Source organism: Artemia sp. Qi Xiang Cuo, chromosome 4, assembly GCF_049724085.1.
Source record: "Artemia sp. Qi Xiang Cuo chromosome 4, ASM4972408v1, whole genome shotgun sequence".
Classification (NCBI taxonomy): domain Eukaryota; kingdom Metazoa; phylum Arthropoda; class Branchiopoda; order Anostraca; family Artemiidae; genus Artemia; species Artemia sp. Qi Xiang Cuo.
The window spans coordinates 43,360,693-43,375,363 of NC_142797.1; the positions used below are offsets into that span (position 1 = coordinate 43,360,693).

The following is a 14,671-nucleotide window of genomic DNA, read 5'->3' on the forward strand; positions in this document are numbered from 1 at the left end:
TGGAATTTTGTCACAGCATAGTGATGTTTTCTGCCATTTTTTGTCACCATTTATAAAAATTAAAGAGATTCTGAGACAGTCACTTGATTTTCCATGGTATAAAACCCTAAACAGGAGGATTTTTGGCCCCTATCCTGACAAAACATTGCGGAGTGGCGCTTAATGCCATTTTGAGCAACAAAACCACAATTTTGCTCAAAGATCCAAAACTGAGGGTTCTGAGCCCCTCTCTTGACAAACGACAGCAAAGTATTAGTCCAGGTGCCAGTAGACAAAAAGATGCTTATTTTCAGGTTGTTATGACACATCTATTTCACACAATCTGAAACAAGTTTCTAGTCGTATCCAACCCGTGATTACGCTTATACATGGGAATAAATACCGCCGAAGGGTGCTTCACCCTTAAAAATGACTTCGAAGATTAGAAATTCTCTGTCTCGAGAGTTTTATTTACAATTTTTTCAAGTTTGCAACGCTACCTGTTACAAGGCTCCTGCAAGGCATGCAATTTCAAAAAATAAAAGAAATCATTGGCAACAAATAAAGTTTTAAACTTAGGCCTATAGCGGATAATTCGTATTGAAAATAATTATTATAGTTCGATAGAGCACTGAATTCTGAAGAAAGAAGTATAATTACTTCTTAACTATCTCATTGCATGGCAGACTTTATCGACAAATTTGGAAATATGTTAAGTGTGATAGAAAATCTTCGAATGCCATTTTTAATCCTTGGGGACTTCAATATTGACTTAAGGGGATGTCTCCCATCAAGCTAGCAAGGAAATGACCGACATGTCCTTCAGTTTTTAGAATGTAACCTTTCTCATGGTAGTAATCCGGTATGTTTTATTCTGACACGAATAATAAATTCTTTTTCTCTTCTCCGATTGATAACATTTTTGCATCTTATCCATGTGATAGGGAAGATACGTGGTTATGGAAGATACATCTGATCATTGTATTTTAATGTCTGATTTCAAAGCGCAATAGATAGTCAATAAAGAAAATCCTATGAAGAGGAGAAATTTCTCACATGTAAATACGAATGAATTGAAATCAGTCTTCGCGATGTAGATTGGAGTGAAGTACCCAAATACATCTTTAGATATACTTCATCGAATTTTGAATGAAAAATTGGACCTTCATTGCTCATTTAAAACTGCATACCGGAAAAGAACCTCAACCAAAAAACCTTGAATAAGTTTTATCACTTTTAAAATCTATCAAGGAAAAAATCAACTGTACAAGATATAAATGAAATACCCCTCAGCTCATAATGTACAGAGATTTAAAAACTATGAAAATTTCCTGATTAAAGTTTTTAGAACAAGTGAAAAAATTTATTATGAAAATTCATTTTAAAAATCCGATTCACCTCGGTCTGTTTGGAAATTAATAAAAAAAAAAAAAAAAATGGGAAACAATACTAAGACACCACACCCAGAAGTGATCATAAATAAAATTGGTGTTGAATTGAACGAAAGGATTTCGTTGCAGATTCTTTTTGTAACTATTTTTCTCATATTAGTACTACTGTTGATCTGAATTCCCCTGAATCTCCGTTTTATTCATATACAGAATATCTCCCGCTATCTAAAAATTCTAGTATGCTCCTGGTCCCTGTTACTTTCGGTGTGTTCCAGAAAGTAATTACGAATTTAAAGAGTGGTAATTCTCTAGGTCTAGATGGGCTCTCCACAAATATGATGGGCTCTTCACAAATATTCTGAAAGGACTTGCTTATGTAATACTTGTCTCGTCGCTTCATATTTTAAAAGCATCTATACCATCGGGGATCTTTCCAAAAGTATGGAAATCTGCGCGAATCATTACAATTCATAAGATAGGTGATGTAGGCAACTATTGAGACGGATATAGGCAACTATATTGCCCAATAGCTATTCTTTCCCAAGTATCTAAGGTTCTAGAAAAAATTATTTAAAAAAGAATTGTTTCGTATTTTGATAAAAGGAATTTGTTTACTAAAAATGAGTTTGGATTCAGGTCGGGTCACTCTACTGAACAAGCTGTTGCTGCACTAATTTTATAGATTAATGATTCGCTAAATGATGATAATCATGTGTCTACTCTTTTCTATGATACAAAAAAGGCATTTGATACACTAAACCATGAAATTTTGCTGGATAAAATAAATAATACAGGTATTAGAACTAAAGGCCTAAATCTAATAATAACTTACCTGCATGGTCGAAACATTCAGGTAGAAATAAATGGACACCTGTCAAGCCATATTGTTATTGATGATATTAGAGTTCCCCGGGTATCAGTATTAGGGCCATTACTATTTTTGATTTATAGAAATGATTTCAAGAGGTGTTTTACCCCACGATAGTAGCTTAGCAGTAATTTTTGCAGGTGATACGGCGGTGAAAGTTAAAGCTAAAAACCCATCTTTATTGGTTGAGAAATAGTGACAACAATGAAATCTTTAAATAAATAGCTTGCATGTTACTACCTAGCTCCGAATTTTTCTAAAACTGAATTCATGATTTTTGGGCGGTCACAGCGGGTAGTAAATAAAATTACCATGGAAGAGTTAATTGTAAACCAAAGTAGGATGAAAAGAGCAAATTCATTTCGTTAGCTTGGGATTCTTCTCGATGAGCTTTTATATTTCCTTAAGCATTCTGATTATTTAAGATTGAAACTTGCCCATAGGTTGTCTTCATATATTGAAACTTGTGTTTATTTTTTTCATCCTTAAAATTTTGTACCATTCTCTAATTGAATCATACCTTAATTATTGCCCTGTAATCTATATCAACACATTTATGGTCCATCTGCGCCCTCTTCAGATAATTCAAAATAAGGTAATTAGATTGTTGGGTACTTTTGTTCATCGCCCAGTGAGGCTTCAAAATCTCTCGGAAACTCAAACTTTATATGTTTTTCTCAATATACTTAATCTCGAACAACTAAAAGACCTGCATACAGCATTTTGTTATTATGATATCTAATCTTCAACAAATTATTTCAGTGATTTGGGTATAACTGAGACTCCCACTTCTCTTGTCCACCACGTTCGCTCCAAGAAGTATCACCTTCCCCAGTTAATTTAGAAAGAGCTAGATTCTCAATCAGATACCAGATTCCTCATATTGTATATAAATTTAATTTAGTAGAAACGTTCCCAAGTTTCAAGAGCCGATTTTCTTTGAAAAAACATATTTCAAATATAGTTCTTTGTCTGGATGTTAGGATTGATGAATGATGGGTATTTGTATGAATTTTGCTGTGGTGTTCTCGCGCTAGGGTGGCTTCCTTTGTTATATCATACATTATATGTTTTTTTATTCATATACTTTATTTATTATTTCGGCATTTTCTAATTTCTGTCTATGGCCGACACATCGAGCCCTGCTCCCCGTCGACCAGTTTAGAAAATCATTTATCATTTATTTTGTCAATGAAAGATTTTGTCTTGTCTTGTCAGAAGTCAAATATATATTTAATGTTCTTTTAAAAAGTCATGTTGACTTCTATAGTTTCATCGCCCAGGCTGAACAAAGATTTTTTTTAAAGTTTATTGTGTATATTCAAAAACAAACAAGCAAAAATTAACTAACAAAAATAAAAAAAACTATTTTTTCTTACGGAAATAAAGAGCGAAGCTGAAACTTAAAGCAGACAAAAATTATTGCTTCGCCGATTATGAGAAACATATCAACAAAATTGGGTCAATTAAATTGACTCGTAATATTTTTCAATATCTGTAGAATTACAACAACAAGTTCTTTACTGAAAAGTGAGCTTGCTTGAGCTTTTTTTTTAAACAAATTATAATTGTATACTAAAAGTTATCGATACTTTGGTGGATAAAAGACTATTGAGAGACACGTAAATTAGTCTTTGTTTTGTGCAAGCTAGTCATAGGATTCCTTCTTCTAAGAGATCATTTTTTAGGGTGGGGGGATTTTTTCCAGTAAAGCGCAACCTTTTGGAATTCTGCTGATATTGGAAAATGTCGTAGGTCAATTTGTTGTGCTACTGTTGCAGATATTTCTGGCGTAATCGGCGAAGCAACCATTTTTGTTCGTTTTTTAAACTTGCTATTAAATTCCGTAAGAAAAGATTTGTTTTTTTTTTAATTTGCAGAAGATGAGACAGAATATCAGTGGTACAAGTAGTTTTACAAGTTGCGACGAAAAGCTATTCGACAATATTATCATAAATAGACCGACAAAAATAAAGGAAAAATGAAACGTATATGGTATGCTTAAAAACTGATACTCTCAAAAATAACGAAAATATTAAAGAAGATGTTCTTTTAGCTGGATATGAATGGGGCGATGAAAGGGGAGTTATTAATAGGTTTGGATTTTTTTTTCAAACATAGGAAGTGAATTGCAAAGTAACCTAGCGGACGTTTGATAAAATACAGGCATATACTATTGAGGATTATCGAAGTGAAACATTACAAATGACTTTATGTTCATATACAAATGAAGAAGTGCAAGTGACTGTGAAGTCTTTGAAGTCGAATTTACATGGAGTTGACGGTTAGTTTATGCTACCTACTTTCTTGATGATGACACTGTTTAAGACATTTACCTTGGAATCCTGGAATAGCTTGAAAAAGGCGACTTAGCAATGAGAAACTATTCTCCCGTAATAAGCAAAGACTAAGAAATCCCACTTTTGACCAAAATACAGTAATGCTAAGTGTAGCCCAACCGCTATAGGTTTAGAAGTGCTCAGGTATATTCAGAGAGGAATCAAATTGAGACAGATAGTACGAAACTGAAATAGAAATAATAGGAATTTTCAGGTCAAGCTTTGAGCTCAGAATTATCAAAATCAAATAATGTTCCTCATAGTCTCATAAAGCCTTGCGGGACAAAACTACTTTTTGGTTAATTTTTGTATTATACGTGATTAACTACTAAATCATTGCAGATTTGCAATCTAACTAATGGCATACCATTACATACATAAAATTAGAAAAACAAAACAACGTTTCGTATGCTTTTCTTGTGATTGAATTATTACCTGATTTGCCTGCTCGAGCTTGACCAAGAATTACAACTTTCCAGGGCTTTTGAACACGACCACCGATCATCATCCTTGCAAAAGCTTGGAGTTTTTGCTGGGAGTCCATACTAAAGTGTACCAAAACTTTTGATGGCCTCCTTATCCTGAGGCAAGACTGCAATGCTTGGAGAAAATCTAACTTCTGATGCTTCAAAGAGTTCCTTTACATCTTTTTTACGGTTGAGAGTTTGCGCATCGCAAAGTGACTACTTTCAAGTTTCTTTCTTTTTTTGTATTAGATTTAATGACAAATAACATTTTTTAGTACATTGTTTTGCTGCAAGTCTAAGGAAATTAGAAAAATAGTGGAGAGGAAATTACAAACATGACTACGATTAATGCTGTTTACACACCTAAAAATATGAATTAAAATGGACACCCCCAAAGCCATCCATGGGAGTATTACATACATTTTCACAACGTAATTATAGTTATTTTATATGAATAAATTAAAAAAAAACTTCCGAAAAAGACGTTGATATGACCATAAAATGACTGTTAAAGATTAAAAGGAACAGCAATTAAAATAAATAATTACATCACACATTTTGATAACAGACACTGATATAGATAAATGAAAAAAAAATCATCAAATGAGTGAAAATTCAAATGAATACTCAAGTCAAACTAAAAATGAAGTAAAATTACTACACACAAGAGTTTGGTCGTTGCCCCCATTCCCTAACCGTAAACCCTCTAAGGCCCATTACAATAACTGTTATTGAAAACTATATGTATTTTCAACAGTTTGTTTTAATTTTTATAACATAGACGAAAAGAAAATAAATCACTATAATAATCAAGATAACTGGAAAGAACTAATAAGAAATTGAATGTTTTAATATATAATGATATTAATTCATAGAAATATCAGAAATTCAAGTTTCAAGATTTTACTTAACAGTGATTTTTTTTTCAGTATTGTAATTATAAGAAAATGTTTCAAATGTGGTTTGTTTCCAAATAAAGCCAAAATTACGCATTAAACTTTAAAAGTTTTACGGTTAGGGAAAAGGAGCCATACTCCTGACTTTAATAATTTTTCCTTGTTATAAGTTTGACCTGAGTATTTGTTTGAATTTTCACTCGTTTTAAATTTTATTTATTCATCAATATGAGTATCCGTTATTCTTATGTTTAATGTGATTGCTTATTTGAATTTCTCTTTGTCTTGAGTTTCATTTATTCTTTAACAGTATTATTTGGCCTTTTAAAGCTTGAGTTATTGTAGGACTTCGTTCTTTGTCATCTTAAGTATTAATATGGCTCTTTACTCTTCTTTGAAACAAAATTCTATTTAGAAAGTTTTTCCCCCCTTCAACATATCCTGAAAGTTTCAACTTAACATCGTTAGCGTTTCCTGAGATATTTCTGATACGTCTTTTTGAAAATCTGGAAGTATATAGTGTCTTTTTATTAAGTTCAAAATCTCTCTTAATATTCTCTGAATTTTTAAACTTAATATCCTTAACTGTTCCTGAAATGTTGCAAACATACCATTTGGACAACCTTAATTCATGTGGTGTCTTTTGATTTAGTTCAGAATCCCAATCGATATTTCGTAAAATTTTCAACTTAATAATCTTAGCTCTTTCTGAGATATTACAGCTAAACCCTTTTCAAAAATGGGATGCACATAGTACCATTAATTGCAACATCGCCCTCGACATTCTCTGAAACTCTAACCGTAATATCCTTAACGGTTCTCGAGATATTGAAGTTGTGTTTTGAAAGCCTGGATGCATATAGTTAATTTTGATTTAGTCTCACGTTTACTCTAGCATTCCCTTAATGATTCAATTTGATATCTTCAGCACCTGTTGAGATCAATATACATACCCCCTTTTTACAACCTGGATGCCTATAGTATTTTTTGATTAAATGCAACATCCCCTCGAAATTGTCTGAGAATTTCAATTTAATACCCTTAGCCATACCAAATATGCTGCAGATACGCAGTTCTGAGCCCCTGGATGCATATATAGTCTTTTAATTTAGTTTAACTTTCCCCGCAGCATTCCCAGAAATTTTAGACTAAATAAGCTTAGCAATTTCTGAGATTTTGCGCATAAGTTATTTTGACAACGTTGATGCATATAAACTTTCTTTACTTAGTTCAATAACAATAGTAGCAGGGGTAGCAGTAAAAGCAGCAGTAGCAATCATATTCGCAGTCGCATTCAGAATAGTAATCTGAGTCATGAGTAGTAGCAAACACACGTAGTCCCCATTGCAGTCGCAAGCAGTTGCAGTCGCAAGCAGTTGCAGTCGCAAGCAGTTGCAGTCGCAAGAAGTCTCAGTCGCAGACGCAAGTCGCTAAAATCAGAGTCGCAAACAACCAGTCGCAGTAGTAAGTAATCATAGTTGTAATCCCAAGTAGTCAGAGTCACGAATAGTCGCAGTTACAGACGCAAGTAGTCGCAGTTACAAGTAGTCACAGAGGTAAGTAATTGAAATCGGCGTCAAAAATAGTCACAGTCACAAGTAGCCGCTGTCGCAGTCAAAAGTATTCTCAGTTGCAAGTAGTCTCAGTTGAAAGCCATCTCAGTGACAAGCAGTCACAGTTGTAAGCACTGCAGTAATAGTTGTACTAGCTCTGAAAGTTTCAAGTGAACACCTTTAGCCGTTTCTAAGATATTATAGATACGCCATTTTGATAGCCTGGATGCACTTAGTGTAATTTGGTTTAGTTCAACATTTTCTGAAGTTTTACCTTAATACCCTTAGCCTTATAAGACCCACCCAGGAGCAAAAAGCCCCTCCTTCCCCAAAAATAAATCCTATATGTAAATAATGGGCAAATTGCATCATTTACAACCCTTGCCCTAGGGGCTGTTGGGGTCATGTCACACCTTGAGGCATAGTTATTGGACCTTTTGAATATTTTAAACAAAACAGTTATCTCAATTTTTAATTAGTGTCTAGGTGGATGCATCTAAAAGGCCCAGAAGAAGGGGGCTGGTTACCCTCCAACTGTTCTTCAACATCCCCCTCAACATGTCCTGGAAGTTTCAACTTAATAACCTTAGTTCCTGAAATACTGTCGATACGCTCTTTTGAGAATCTCAACATTTCCCGAAAGTTTTGCCTTATTATCCTAGGCGTTTTTGGGGACCAGGGTTAAACATGCCCCCTTTTCCGAAAACAAACTTTATATGCAAGCAATAGGCAACTGTCATGACTTACAGTCCTTGATCCCCTTTAGGCATTGTTTTTTGACCTTTTGAGTATTTAGAAAAACCTCAAAATATTGATCAGATATCTTTACATTTTTGGGGATAACTTTCATGGACAATAGCAATAAACTAAAAAGGGCCATGGCAATGAACTTGTTACATACCATTGATGAGAGCATGCCAATCAAATCATTCGTGAAACTCTCGGAAACATACCAAGAAATTCTTGGACATCAGGATAAGGGCCCGCTAGTATTCGTTGTATTGTTTCACCAAGAGTATGAATGATTACGTAATACCACATAACGCATCATTCCCCCGTGATGCTTGCCAGATGGGTGTTGGGGGCCTGGTCGCTTGCATCCAAAGGCCCTTTTTACTGAGAGATAACAGCTGGCAAGAGTTCCCAGGAATTATTCTAAATTATACTCCTTTTAAACCTTTTCTGCTTTGTCGTGATTTCAATTGCTCGCCAAGGGATTGTGCACTGGACCTGATTTTCTGTGAAACACTTTCTTGAAAATCCTTCCCGGAGCCCCAATCATGTAGTGTAGAGAAGGCAATATCCGCGAAAACCGGTGCAATATATTTTTTGGCCAGGGGTAATGCAGAGCAAAACAGATTAGCAAACCAGTTGCAGAGACCGTAACCGAACATTGATAAACAATCCATATAATAGTCCATTACATGACCCAGCTGTCGTGGTCGAAGAGCAGCAACATAGCAATCAATATCAGGACATACAAAATGAGTTCTATTAGTCATCTCAGTAAATGGGTCGAAAATGACATATAATCACAGACAAACCTTTGGTTTTTGCTAGAAGATCACCAAATTCGCTTCTTAATGTTAACTGACTGTGCTCCAAAACGAAGTGTTAATTGGAATGTATTGAAGATGCTTTATATTGTAGCGGTGAATGTTTTAACTAGAGGTTTTTCGTTTAAGAATCCGTATGAGGGGGACGTTGCTATTACCGACTCTCGATCTCTCAACAAAGGATGCATAAAGAAATATGCAAGTGTCCGAGGAGAAGGCGGGTGGATAGTCAGTAAAAATGACACGACCCATGCCCCTAGTGCTTACAGCACTTTTACCATGGATTATATTATGTTTAAAAACAAGAATATCTCTGAGATTATCGTTGAGGATACCATTTTTATTGTCAGTGTGTGAACTAATGTAGATCTTGCCCTCTTCAATTGAATAGTTGAAATGAAAGGCTTCATTTTTACGAACGGGTATTCTTCTATTAATAGAACGACACAAATCATTCATACTACCAAACTCCTTATATGGTAGCGTGATGAAGGGATATTCATATGAATTGATATTATCTATCTGTTGGTCGTTAACAAGTGGTCAATCATATAGTACAATTTTTATATCATATGTACAATCCTTTCTTAGGATATCATATGTATTTTTTAGAATACAATCCACAAGAGTAACTTCATACTTTCCCTCAAATTTGATTGCAGGGGAGAGTTTGGTCCAAAAATTACTCGTTTGATTTAAATTGTCATAGAGAAGGTCAGAAATATTGGACATGAATGTCACACAAAAATCATTAGACATTATGAACGTCTTCAGCGGCAATTCAGAAATCAAAATCAGGGTTGTATCAGAACAAGCGAACAATCAACTGTCGCTTACTCTTGCGAGTACGAGTCTTTAATACCTTTTCAATTTAATGCATCCCACTATTTACAACTTTTTCTAATTCGTAATCATAAAAACCGCCAAGAATATCATCAGCTTTCATATTAAGTAGACGATACGTTACAGGTCTACTGTCCAAAGACCTTTGACACTTAAAAAGCTCAGTGGACCACAACTAATTCCCCTTTTCAAAAATATTTCTTTTTCGATTGATTCAAATAGTATCGCCAACATTAAATTGTTCTTCCCTGCCTTTGCATTAGAATATTGTTTAAGGAAAACTGTGTTGTCACTATGATGAACTTCAAGAGGACTAGCGTTGGACAGGGATCGATGAGGATGTTGGTTACTAATGACCATGATTCTATCTAGATCTTGAATAAAAGCACCAGTATTTTTCAATGTGCAATACCTTGAAATTAAAAGTCGAATAGTTCTTATCAAACATTCAGCCAGTGCCACCTTTATAGGGCTATGACTATGATATAGTACTGTATTATATTTCAATAGAACCTTTCTTACAAGTGGGTTAACAAATTAACTCCTCCAATCGGTTTGAATTTTTCTATATGAATCTTGTTCAAGAATACAATCAAGGGTTTTAGACATCGTCTCTCTTTTACTGCAATGGAACTGCATACGCATAACGACTAAAAACACTTAGTGCGAGTAAAATACACTTGTACGTTCTATTATGAGGTCTTTGAATCGCGCCTAGAGTCAAGAGATCTGCTGGTAGTATATGCAATGGGAATATGCAATCTAGTCCTATGATTTCAATGAAGAGTATAACTGGGTTCCTTTTTTAAATACTCTTTGGCTAAGATTTTTCAACTCCAGCGACTTGAGCAAGTGTAGTGGGAGAACTTAAACTTCACATTTCTCCAATATTTTTGCAAACCCGTTTTCAAACTTGAGCATGATCGTGGTGTGAAGCCTCCGCCAACGTATTGCGTACTAAACGAGCTGGAAAGACGCGTTCGTTTAAACCCTTACCAGGCCTACTTTGTGTGCTATCCAGTGATATATCTCATAAATATTTCTTCAAATTCCCTTAATCGTTTCAAAACATTTTTATTCCCAAAAAGACTGTTTGGAAAATTGGACCATTTTAAAAATTTATATAAATGACTATAAAAACATTCAAGTCTCTTATGATTCGCAATCAAATCCGATAACAAATCAATTAAATTGTAACTCCTGCCCTGGATTTAAACTTATTCTGTTTCTCGTCAATTTGTTCATTTTCAGTGAAATAAGTCAAGAATTTTTTACTTTGCTCACGATCGGATGGGGGTAACATGTCCACAACACTTGTTAATAAATTGTTTTCTTCCTTTTTTTGCTTTTTCAAAGTTTCAAAACTTTCAGTACTTTCAGAAGGTTGATTAATGACATTTAATTTGAGTGGTTTTTCAAGATAAGGTTTATGTTTGTGCAAACGTCGAAGGGTATTTTGAAGCATCATTATTTTTCATCATCGGCAGTTGTTTCATTGTTAATAAATTTATCAAGATTATCTTCAAAGTTCTCTTTTGGTAAAACAGCAAGTTGAATTGGCGTCACTTTATAGAGTTTAGCTATTTCTAGAGAATAGTGTTTACAAATCCGGCGAATATCGGCAGTAGCAATGAAAAAACTACCACCTGCTTAAACAAGACGTTTTCTTTTGCAATTTCCTTTCTTTTGCTGGATATGTCACGCAAAAGTGAATGATGTTGATTTGTCTGTTGTCTCGGTGTTTGAAGATGATACTCGCACAAATCACACGTACTTGCATTTCAAAAAAATTATTTTAAGCATGATGGATGCTTTAATTTTATCTTTACCTCCCGCCCCCGAATAGGGTTTTCGAGAAGTACCTGAATCTTGCTGACATACTAGTGCGCTATGTCAATTGGATCGGTGTAAATACTACCACTTGTAGTAAGAGTATTAAATGGGTCTCCAAACTCAGCCCTAAAAATGAATTTTGCACAAAGCGGCTGCAGCTAAATAAAAATCAGGCAATTCAGAAAAGGAGCCGGCACCACTTTGTCCCCACATATCTCTGTTAGGGGCGGGAGCTGTCTTGACCTCGCTTACTGGTAGTTTGTTTAACACAGGGTTCAAAAACTCACTGCTGAGCCCGAGATCCCTCAAGATGGCAACAAATTCAAAATGTTGGGATTCTATACTAAAAGTGTTCACCCCCGCACTCGACCCCCCCTCGCGTTCACATTTTTAAGGGCCCCGTGCATGCATTATCACGAAAATCCGTTGCTGTCAATGGGTTCTCATTAGAGGGTCCTGGTAGTGTTGGTATGTGAACCTAGAAAAATAATAAGAGCTTATTAGCTCACTGGAAGACTTTACCCCATGAAAAGAGAATAGTTAAGAGTGAGTATATACGGTCCAGAGACAATAAATGTAATTTACTTCCATAGGGACCTGTTGTATGCATAATAGCCATAGACGGGCAAAGTGTATCTACGGAGGCATTATGAGCATACTAGTGACTATAAATTTTATGTATTATGAGTTTAGAAGGGTACCGTGATCTTCTAGAATTCAAGGACACCATAATACTGATCATATATGTAAAGGCTTCTTCGTATCACACTACTGGTATAAATGCAACAAGCCTCCATGTTTTTGATTGTATTGAGAGCATGGATCCCCTTACTAGCCGCTAAGAATTTTAAAACTCACAGACAGGGATTTGTCTCAAGTATATCGTTTATCCATGGCAGCATTTCATATGCCTCGTCTGCGGATGCAGACGAGGAGATCACTCAGGACATGGCCGATTAGTTGGTCGAAATCGGTCTGAAAAAGAATAATCCTTTTAGCTATGAAGGGAATATTATAGTTGCAATGGAAAATTTTCAACACTATGTCCTTGTCCTATTGTTAGCTATTTCTTTTGAAGTGTAATGGCATATAACCTGAACCTTCAAAGCCTGAAAAATCTTTTTTTGGACAAAGCATTAATATTCTTAATGGTTTTCACCGAAAAAAATGTCGAAAAAATGCCTTTAATAGGTTGTAATCAGATAAAAATTAGTGAAATGTCCCTTCAAAGCCTGAAAAAGCTGAAATGAATGCCCCTAAGATTAGGTTCTCCAGTAGTAAACTAAAAAGAAGGGAATATCTTCTTTGTAAACTAATTTTTTGTAAAAAGGATTATAAAAAAGGGCCTAACTCAGGAATGACTGGCGACTTTAATTTGGAACTGTCAGGAAATAATAAGGGAGATGATCAAAAAGGCAATATTTGCATACTACCACTACTACTACAGCTATCACCACAGCTATTGCTACCACTACTACTAGTACTGCCGCACTACTCCATTTACATTATTAAGGGGAAGATTAAACCAAATTAAAAGAGGCTACGTGCATGTACACTGTCGAAAGAGCATATCTCAAAAATTGATTTGGGTATTTTGTTGGAACTTTCAGAGAATAGTAAAAGGGGAAGATCATTTGACCAAAAGGCATTAAATTAGTAGTAGTGCACGTTATTACTAACACTACTATCGTTGCTACATTTCCTACTACTACTACTACCACTAGTACTACTAATACTACTGTTATTACTACTACTACTACTACTACTATTACTAATACTTCAATTACTACTTATATTGCAACTATTTGTAAAGGCAATATGTTAATACTAGTACTGCTACTAGTAATACTGCTGTTACTTTTAATACCACTACTAGTAATACAAATGCTGCTAGTGGTAATACCATTGCAACTACTGTGACAACTATGCGTCTGGGTATGAAGATGAGATTTTCAAGAATTTTTTTGGGGTGGGGGTGGTTAAATTGAAAAAAGCAAGCCATTTGTATGCAGGTTGTCAAAAGGGCGTTGCAGCAATATCTTGGGAAAAGTTTGGTGTGTGAAGCTGAAACTTACAGGGCTTGTTGTGAGGAATGTTGAACTGGCTAAAGAAAATATTTGCATCCTAATACTACTTCTTCTACTCATACTACTACCACTGCTACGATTATTTTTACTGCTACTACTACTACTGCCACTAAACAGATTTTGATAGAAAAATTGAATATTTTTGTTCAGCCAGGACCAAATAGGGGAATAAGTATTAGAAACCAAAACATATTTGATATATCCGAAACGGATGAACTTATTGAGATGAATATTTCAGAGGTTTTTGGAGAGAGAATATTGAGCTGAATACATGGATTATTTTGAGTTCAAAATTCCAAAGGAAAGTAAAGAGCAATATTTAAACCTAAACACACATAAATAAAGTCTTCAAAAGGTGACTGAAGCAAGCACTAAAGTTAAGTCTCGTTTACTGTTGATTATAAATAATTTAGTTTTCCATCTAAAACTGACCTTCCCCCACCCCCAAAGTTAGAATTTCAAAATATATATTTTGGAAATGAATTTTTATATAACTATGAATACTCTAAAGTTTTTTTTTAATTCAAGACTCAGTGTTTTTAATTATTTCTAATTATTTCTAACCATTCCATAAAAATGTATATCAGTGACATATAAATGTTTTACTTTTGTAATATGTTTTTACTTTTATAACTTTAATAAATCCAATAATATTAAGATTTTGATTACTAAATATCAGTAAATGTATATTAAACTGACAATGCACATTCATTTGTATTTTTTTGCAGTAAAGTCCAAATTATGTTTTGGCCTTGGGAAGGCATAAGTGTTTTGAGCCCAACTCATGTTGATTTCTGCTCCTTTTTAGTTTGACTCGGTTATTTATTGTAATTTCTGTTCGTTTTGGGTTTCATTTATT

At 34.5% G+C, this 14,671-nt stretch overlaps 1 protein-coding gene across 1 annotated transcript in view; it reads right to left on the reverse strand.

Annotated features, from left to right (window-relative positions):
* The window catches only part of LOC148953139 (ras-related and estrogen-regulated growth inhibitor), a 171,775-nt gene extending 166,613 nt beyond the window's left edge, over positions 1-5,162 (reverse strand). The window contains exon 1 of the mRNA XM_089087544.1: positions 5,013-5,162. Within this exon, the coding sequence (XP_088943670.1) occupies positions 5,013-5,121 (109 nt within the window). The 5' untranslated portion in view covers positions 5,122-5,162. The remainder of the gene's footprint in view (positions 1-5,012) is intronic.
* Between the last annotated feature and the right edge of the window lie 9,509 nt (positions 5,163-14,671).